Source organism: Cibotium barometz, chromosome 3 (genome assembly GCF_041138505.1).
Source record: "Cibotium barometz isolate CiBa-2024 chromosome 3, ASM4113850v1, whole genome shotgun sequence".
In the NCBI taxonomy this organism is placed as follows: domain Eukaryota; kingdom Viridiplantae; phylum Streptophyta; class Polypodiopsida; order Cyatheales; family Cibotiaceae; genus Cibotium; species Cibotium barometz.
In genome coordinates, this window is record NC_141048.1 from 60148014 (window position 1) to 60157387 (window position 9374).

At 48.4% G+C, this 9374-nt stretch overlaps 1 protein-coding gene across 9 annotated transcripts in view; it reads left to right on the plus strand.

Annotated features, from left to right (window-relative positions):
• Positions 1-9374, plus strand: part of LOC147640339 (uncharacterized) — a 53260-nt gene that overhangs the window by 20047 nt on the left and 23839 nt on the right. For all 9 annotated transcript variants that reach the window (XR_015262847.1, XR_015262845.1, XR_015262842.1 and 6 more), the window contains exons 4-5: positions 1476-1507; positions 8241-8269. Coding sequence is in view for 6 of the 9 variants with exons in the window: in XM_086779478.1 (XP_086635604.1) it covers positions 1476-1507; positions 8241-8269 (61 nt within the window). In the remaining 3 variants the exon portion in view is untranslated. The remainder of the gene's footprint in view (positions 1-1475; positions 1508-8240; positions 8270-9374) is intronic.

The following is a 9374-nucleotide window of genomic DNA, read 5'->3' on the forward strand; positions in this document are numbered from 1 at the left end:
TGGCGTGGTGCAAAATAACACACAACAATGTGGATGACTCTGTCATTGCTAAGCTGTAGCCGCACCCAAAGATACCGTGCATCCTCGTCCTTTCGGACGATGCTGAGAATCTGTCGGAGATGGGATCTAAAAAGGATAGCTACCCCTCTAGAGCCACGTACTCCTCCTGATGTGCGGGTCTCACCTCGGAAAGCTGACTCCCACTCATACCCGGCTATGTATGGTAAGCCCCTCTCAAGGCTCTGATGAGTCTCTATATAAAAAATGACATCCTTGCCTGTGAGAATCTCGCTCAAGCCTCTTGGATTCGACCATAGCATGCCATTGCAGTTCCATACTGCTAACCTCAGGTGTTTGGTCTCATAGACCCCGTGACCCTATTTGGGACGGCACTCAGTGATAATGACCCTACCATCTCTGTAGATAGCCCACTTGCCTGCTCTGTGGGCCTCATGAACTGTCACCATTGCCTCACGCCGGTGTGCAACTTGTGCCGGAGTGAGATCATCTCCCATGCACACGTTTGTGCCCTTGAGGGCAGCCCGCCTGTCTAAGAAGGCCTGTCTACTGGTGGCATCAGGGTATCTAATGATGAGGGGCCTCTCTCGGGTCATATCCTTGCCTGCCCTCCATGTATCTTCAAAGGAGGGGGGGGGATCCAGTCGACTCGTGGCATCTGGCAAAAGCGTCATGGCATCCTCCTTGGGGGAAGCCCCCGCTTGTAGCCCCCGCACTCGCACATGGAGGGCCCTATCCTGTTTCTCCTCTTCGAGAGTCTCATGTATGATGCTCTGTGGGGGTTTGTGCTTCTTCACCACCTCCACCCAATCTTTCTTACTGGTCTGCAGTTCTTCCCGCAGCTTTCAACTGCTCCAAGTCAGTCCTTAGACCCTCCTGAATATTCAGTTCCCCTTCCTCCACTGTATGGTCCTTGACCGTAGCCTTTAGGGCTTCCATTTCTGCCCGGAGTTCCCCTATCATTGGGGCAGCCTCTGGCATTCCTTGTTGTTGCAGCTGGGTCTCTTTCATCATCTGAATCACCTCTTCCTGGTGGTTCACCTGTGCTGCCAATTCTTCAATCTTGAGAGAGAGAGAGAGAGAGAGAGAGAGAGAGAGAGAGAGAGAGTATGTGACATAAGGGATAGACAAACTCATAAAGTGGTCCCGAGAAAGAGAGAGAAAAAGAAAGAAAGATATGTACTAGAGACCCAATGGGCCTATGAGACAAAACCTGTGAATACAATGTGTCCATGTCATAAAGATCATGGAAAATGGAAAATGAAATGAAATAGCTAACCAATGATGTACAACTCTGTATCTGTCTAGATGAGATGTAGACTAACTAGCATCCTATAGGGTGTACAATCATGAAATGCAACCTATCTCTTATCTCCATCTTGTGTCCACCGAGAGAGAGAGAGAGAGAGAGAGAGAGAGAGAGAGACTAAGATTGCCTTTGGTATTTTTGTTTGCAGAGTTTGTCAGTCTCCATAAACTTCTAAGTGTGGTATGTGCTAGTTGTTTAAGATGTAAACTTTGTCCTTTATGTATCTAATTTGAAGTTGTGATGAACCATACAAGAATTTATCCGACAATATGAATGCTATGTTATTTTTTGGTAGGTGATTTATTGCTATGTCATTGATTCTTTCTAAGTTGACCCCTCTATGAATAAACAAGTGTCCCTGCGTTTGTGGAGCTCAAGCAGGAAGAGGCGTAGGCAACGGTGGTCCGGGAAGTCAATGATCCTGGAGAGTGGACCGAATCCCTCACGAAACAGATAGTGAAACCTCTTGCGAATTTCATAGTATACTGGGCAACGGCATATGTAATGCTCCTTTGTCTCAACCTCTGTGGGGCATAATCGACAGATTCTCTCCGTTCTGGGTCTTTTGAGATCCCCGGCTTTGAGACACGCTCAGCTCTACTTGTCTCCACTCTGAGGTGGTAGGATGAAACCTGTATTTGGCCAATTGCAATTCGCATGGCGTGGGACATGTGAACACTCAGGTAGCTCGACTGCTCAGTGAGCGTGAGGAAGGGATCTCTCTACAAGTGCATCTTCGTTGGTGTGATCCATGTGCAATGGTGAGAAGATCTAACCGGATAACCAGGTTGGTATCCTCATGAGAGAGCCGGAGAAAAGGGGAGTCCAAACTGTACTGAAGGCGTGGTAGGCGGTCCATGTGGAGCCCTTATACTCAGAACCAAGTGGAAACTAAGGCATACCATACACCAGAGTGGCCCTTGAGTGCTAGCTGTCTTGAGGACTCCAAGGCAAGCCTCGGGTACTTGTGGGGATCCATGTGACTGATGTGATGGAGGTATGTGATTGTTCTGCATACAGTAGTATGGGGATCAATATGCTTGCTAGTGTGGGACCAGCCTCTCTTAATCCGTCAATGAAGCTCGAGATCTTATCAATGTAGACGCCGAAAAGAGTGGGTAATAGAGGGCAGTCCTGTTTCACCCCAATGGTGTTGGAAATCTTTTGCGATGTTTCGGTTTTGGCCACTTGAATGTGGATGCGCTGCGGCGAGCTTTCCGGGACCAGATGGTGGTTGGCTTGCCAGATGTTGGCAGCAGGCAAGGACGCTATAGTTCTTGCATTCATGGTAAGCAGCACAGGGAATCTTTTCCGAAGCAGGCTTTGAAAGCTTTGGAGTTGGTACACACTAACTTGTGTGGAACTATGCAGACTATATCCTTGGGAGGTTCTTTGTACTTTATGTTGCTTGTTGATGATTGTTCTAGATTCACATGGGTTTATTTCCTTTCACAGAAGGACCAATCTTTTGCTCGGTTCAAGAAGTGGCATGTGATGGTGGAGAAAGAGTCTAGCTTGCAGGTGACGACTCTTCGGGCTGACAAAGGAGGTGAATTTTCTTCAAATGCTTTCGGAAGATTTGCGGAACATGGCATCAAGCAGGAGCTGGCCAATACAGGTTCGCCATCAGAGAATGGAGTAGTTGAACGTAAGAACAAGACTGTGGTGGAGATGGCGAGGACGATGCTGGAGCATCGTGATCTTCCTCGTTCACTTTGGGGAGAGGTGGATGCTACGGTTGTCCATATCCTCAACCGTTCTCCAATGACTTTAGTACCGAACACGACTCCCTATGAGGCATATTTTGGCAGGAAACTTGATGTCTCCAATTTCCGTGTGTTTGGGAGCGATGCATATCTTCACATTCCGAAGAAGCAGAGGGGGAAGCTTGACTCAAAATCCCAAAAGCTTGTCTTTGTGGGATATAACTCTCTTTCCAAGGGATACAGTTTGTATGATCCAGAGAGGAACGAGGTTGTTGTCAGCAGTCGATGAGCCGCCACTTCTTGGAGACCTAGAAGATTCTGATGATGATTCCGAGTCTATTGTTCTAGTTGGACAGCCTCAGTCAGTTGAGCAGGTTGAGCCCGTAGCTGGAGATGAGTCCCCGTAGCAGCAGGAGGCTCCACATTTTGTTTGAGTACCCAGGTGGATGTTGGACACCCTTCGGGAGTTAGTGTCACGAAGCTTCCCTCCGAATGGACCACAGAGGACGGACCTCACAGATCGCATAGAGTTTGTGACAGAAGTCATTCAACGGAGCTTTTATAGGTAAACTATGCTTCGATGTCTCGTATCATGCGGGACAAAGAGCCCACTTCTGTCAAGGAAGCCCTTGCACAGGATACTTGGAGAAAAGCCGTGTAGGTGGAACTGGATGCCATTGAGAAGAATAACACTAGGGAGTTGGTACCGAGGCCGTCAAAACGGTCTGTCATTGGTGTCAAGTGGGTCTTTAAGACCAAGTATACGTAAGATGGATCGGTGGACAAACACAAAGCCAGGCTTGTGGCTAAGGGTTATGCTCAGCGGCCTGGCATTGACTATGAGGATACCTTTGCACCGACAGCAAGGATGACCACGATTCGGACTGTTCTTGCCCTTGCTTCTTCTCAGAGGTGGCCTGTGTATCAGATGGATGTTAAATCTGCGTTCCTTAATGGTAACCTGCAGAAGGAGGTGTATGTTGAGTAGCGGCTAGCCTCCATGCTTTGAGGTTCCAGGATCAAAGGAGATGGTTTACAGGTTGCGGAAGGCCTTGTATGGTCTTAAGCAAGCTCCTAGGGCTTGGAATCAGAAGATTGATTCTTTCTTTCTACGGACTGGATTTCAGAGATCGGTTGCAGATCCCAACCTGTATCTCTTTTGGGAACGCGGCATGGTCATGTTGATCATCCTTAATGTGGATGACCTCATTCTCACCGGCGGTCATATGGAGCACATTGCAGTGACGAAGGCTGCCTTGTCAAAGGAGTTTGAGATGACCGATTTAGGCTTACTCCACTTCTTTTTGGGATTGGAGATCTGGCAGACCCAGAGGGGGGTTCTTTGTCTCTCAGCAGTGGTATGTTCATGAGTTGCTTGAGGCCTTTGGGATGGGGAATTGCAAGCCTATCACGTTGCGATGGGCCCGAACACTAAGCTTACAGTGAATGATCCTTGTGAGCCAATTGATGCCTCTCTGTACCGGAAGCTGGTTGGTTCATTGATATGGTTGCTAAACAGCAGATTTGGCTTGAGTTTTCTTGTGGGGTTGTTGAGCTCATTCATGCAGACACCGTTGAAGTCTCATTGGGACGCAGGATTGCGGATCTTGCGGTATCTGTAGGGTACGAAGGATCTTGGACTCTTCTACACCGCTGGAGGTGATACGAAGGAACGAGTTTGACTCCAAGGTTGGAGTGACTCAGATTGGGGAGGAGATCCAGACACGAGGAGATCCGCATCAGGCTACAGTTTTTCCCTCGGCTCAGGAGCGGTTTCATGGAGTAGCAAGAGGCAACCGACTATTGCCTTGTCTCATCAACAGAGGCAGAGTAGCGGGTTGCTTGTGCTGCTGCTGCTTGCGAGGTTGTGGGGCTGCGGAGGTTGCTTGGCGAGATTGGGTTTCCACAGAAGGAGCCCATGGTCATCCAGTGCGATAACCAGAGTTGTATCGCTATTGCTCGGAACCCGGTCTTCCATGCCTGGACCAAGCACATAGAGATACAGTATCACTTTGTTCGTGAGAAGATCTTGGCTGGTGACATCTTGCTTCTTTATTGCTCGACGGAGGACAATGTGGCGGACCTCTAATGAAGTCTCTACCTTAGGCTATGCTCTGGCGGCACTCCAGCTCACTGGGATTGGTTCCACATCCAGGAGTTGAGAGGGGGTGTCAGCAGTCATCTCTTGTCTGTACACTATGTCAGGGCCTTTGTTGTGGGTGTGCCCGCCCAGTTTTGGTGTGTCCATTTTTTCCTCACTTCCATGTATTTTTTCCATTTTTTCTTGGTGTGGGAGGTTGTTTTGCGCCTGTCAGTTGTTTTAGATGCTGGCCAATTGGACACTGCTGACCCGACCTGATGTGCTGACCTGGCTGAATGTAGATCTACTGGCCGACTGCACATTTGTTGGCCGACTTGGCTAGAGCAGGTCGTGGGCTGCTGTTGGCCTGTTTTGTGCTGGCCGACCAGCAGCCTGGGGCCATATAAAATGGCCCCTTGCCCCCCCCGCCCCCCCCACACTGTTCATTGTGTATTCCGGGATTTCTTTGGTGTATATAGCAGAGTTACACTAGCTTCTCTCTCTCTCTCTTGCATCTGTGTATTGCTCTCTACAACAGTTGTCTTCATTTCCGTTGTGCAATCTGACAAAGGTATGGGCGGTGGACATTGGGTTTTGTCCACCTCGGGACATCAGTGTGTGAACATCGGGCTGGCCGCTGGTCATAATTTTTAAGTGAGTTTTGGTCACCTAAAACTTAATGAAGTGTGTACACACTCACTTTTAAATAGGTGTTATCTTCTAAGGCTAGGTTTATGACCATTACCTGTCACATGTCACATAACCATGTCAGCAGACAGTTTCACACGCACGGTTCACGGGCGGGCATCCCCTTACCTGGAACTACACATTAGTCAAGCAAGCATGAAAACAGCATGCAATTTCAAGCAAGCACATAAAGATGCTATGCAATGCAACATTGGTATGGACAATTTCCGTTCATGAGACTATACCAAAATAGACATGCTACAGGCAAGTACACGAAGTACCAGACCTAATGGAACACCAATCCACTAGGCATTTTTGGGCATGTACACAGAGGCACAAGTCCCAACGGAAAGCCAAGTCCACAGTATCACATGAGTGGCATCAATCCCCGGCCATATACGACTGCCATGGACACCAGTCCAATGTACATACATGATGAGAAAGCACGGGTGGATTGCTGTTGGCCTGTTTTGTGCTGGCTGACCAGCAGCCTGGGGCCATGTAAAATGGACCCTTGCCCCCCCCCACACTGTTCGTTGTGTATTCCGGGATTTCTTTGGTGTATATAGCAGAGTTACACTAGCTTCTCTCTCTCTCTCTCTCTCTCTCTCTCTCTCTCTCTCTCTCGCATCTGTGTATTGCTCTCTACAACAGTTGTCTTCATTTCCGTTGTGCATTCTGACAAAGGTATGGGCGGTGGACATTGGGTTTTGTCCACCTCGGGACATCAGTGTGTGAACATCGGGCTGGCCGCCGCTGGTCATAATTTATAAGTGAGTTTTGGTCGCCTAAAACTTAATGAAGTGTGTACACACTTACTTATAAATTAATTTTATCTCCTAAGGCTAGGTTTATGACCAATACTTACCACCTGTCACATGCTAGATAACCAACAGACAATTTCACACACACGATTCACGGGCGGGCGTCCCCTTACCTGGAACTACACATTAGTCAAGCAAGCATGAAAACAGCATGCAATTTCAATTGCAAGCAAGCACATAAAGATGGTATGCAATGCAACATTGGTATGGACAATTTCCGTTCATGAGACTATACCAAAATAGACATGCTACAGGCAAGTACACGAAGTACCAAACCTAATGGAACACCAATCCACTAGGCATTTCCGAGAGTGTACACGGAGGCTCAAGTCCCAACGGAAAGCCAAGTCCACAGTATCACGTGAGTGGCATCAATCCCCGGCATATACAATTGCTATGGACACCAGTCCAATGTACATACATGATGAGAAAGCACGGGTGGACCAATTGGGTGGCCAAATGGTGACAGTGCCCCGCACTAGGTGCATCATGGCACTCATGCAATATCAAAGCTTGGACGTCGAGATCATTGGGCATACAAACCTTGCCATTCTTGAACAGTAAATTACCTCTAATGAAACACTTTTCTAATATCTTTCTCTCAGTAGCACTCATCAAAGTGTCCGGAACACTTGGATCTCATGGGTTGCAACCGACGTGGACCAATTGCTAGATTCGACCAAAATGGGAATCGTGTTGGCAACTCCCTATGAGAAATAGATAGAAGTTAATCGTTATCTCAGCAAAAGAGATAGCATTGACCTCGGAGATCCTACTAAGGGCATCAACAACCCGATTGGTTGCTCCCTCATGGTAACAGATTGGCGAGTAGAGAGTAGGAGGGTGGCAAGAAGATGAGGAGGGATGTAGGCACAAAGGGCGGCAGACAAAGGAAGCTGTGCAAAAAGGGGCGGATAGAGGCGGAGGTGTGAAAACTTGGCGGGGGCTAGAGACGTCAGGCAATGGAAGGGTTGGGGGAGACAACGTACATAGGGGATCTCCATTCCAGTGCTCTCGACAGTGTCTGGATGAAACAATAAAAAGCAACAATAAACTAAAAGTGAAATCTGAAAGCTAAGATCTCACTCTGAGATGATACAAGATGAAAAATCTAGATCCTACTATGCCAGGTATAGGGTACAATAAGAGATGGGATATGGGAGAGCTGAATAAAAACAGTCAATCAACCCTGTATGCTTGGCAAGTGCCCAACCAAGATGTCCATAATGGGTGATATAAGAAGGCTAGAGATATCGATAGTTTGCTGTGAGGATGAGGCAGCTCGATGGCGGGCCAGGATCTCCTGAATCTGGGGCTGATGAGCTGGGGGTGGTCGGAGTCCGACGGGACAAGGGCGTCTTAGCTCTCTGGAGTGTGTGTGCCCGATCTGATTTGACTTCCATGGGCCTGTTGCGAGGGGGCACTGTGGTATAGGTTCCCGTATCCACCATGATGGGATCTGGTTCCTCCCTATCCACCCCTCTAGGCTGGAAAAAACTGGTGATGGTAAGCTGAGAGGAGAGGAGAGGAGAGGAGAGGAGAGGAGAGAGAGAGAGAGAGAGAGAGAGAGAGAGAGAGAGTTCTAATGTTGTAATGCATTGTTTCTTTTTTTTCAGATACAAGGTTCTTTCGGAAAACATGCCAGGTGAGATCTCCATTGTGTTTTTAGTGTGTTGTTTAGGTGTTTTTCTTTCAAAAGAAATGTTAACAAAGCATGTTATTTACTTGAAATTTCTTTGGCAAGTAAATGTAGAAATGCATGGAAGAGCGAGCTGAAGCACCCCCCGTAGCGAATCTCTCTCTCTCTCTCTCTCTCCCCCCCCCCCTAATAGAGTGGGTTTGAGGTGTTTGTAGCGTAGTAACATGGAATGCCATTCCTGTCATGTGCACAGTGTGTATCTACCGTGTGCTACACGCACGCAAGACTAGTTTCGAGGCTTGGGGAAGCTTGGAGCTAGGCAGGCTGATTGACGAGCTGAGTTAGGGATATACTAGCGGGCGGGCACCCAAGTATGGACGGGCGGGCGCCCAAGTGTGGACGCCCGATGACCGGCCAAGAGCCTATAAAAGGGTGGCCAAGGTTAGTTATTGGGATGTAGAGAGTCTCGCGAGTTTGTGAGAGCTCTATGGTCTTGGAGTCTGGATCTAGTGCAGACGTGCACCTGTTTTACGCAGTCGAAGCCGGCAGCAATCTCGAGGCCTGCGAGGGCAGCTTCGCGGCGGTATGGGACGTCGCGAGGAAGAGATTGGTCGGTACGTCAACCTAGTTAGCTCAGCTCGTGGCTCGGTGGGGATAGCCAAGACTGTGGGCTTGCCCACGGCTGTCATGGTTGGGAGGTGAGTCAGGCCAGCACCCCCTTGTTTGTTTGTTTGTTCGTTTGTATGCAGGATTCGAGACTAGTACCAAGAGCGATCACGAGGAGATCCGTGGGGATTTGACAGCGGTATCAGAGCATACCTTGTGAACGAGCAAGTCGGTAGGTAGAGAAGATGAGCTCGAAGAAAGGTATGTGTTAAAAAAGCCTGCTGTTTTTTCTGTGCATGCATACTGCTGTTTTCAGATTCAGTATGTGTTTTTCTTCATCAAAGAAACCCATGTTGATGGGAGGTGCCCGGTGGTAGTCTAAGTAGGGTTGTTTGCTTTGCAAAGAAGAGGGAAGAACGTAGAGAGGAAACGGAAGCGAAAAGCACGTTGCTTTTGGGTGAACGTGAACGAGTGAGAGAGAGAGAGAGAGCACGCGTGTGAGAAG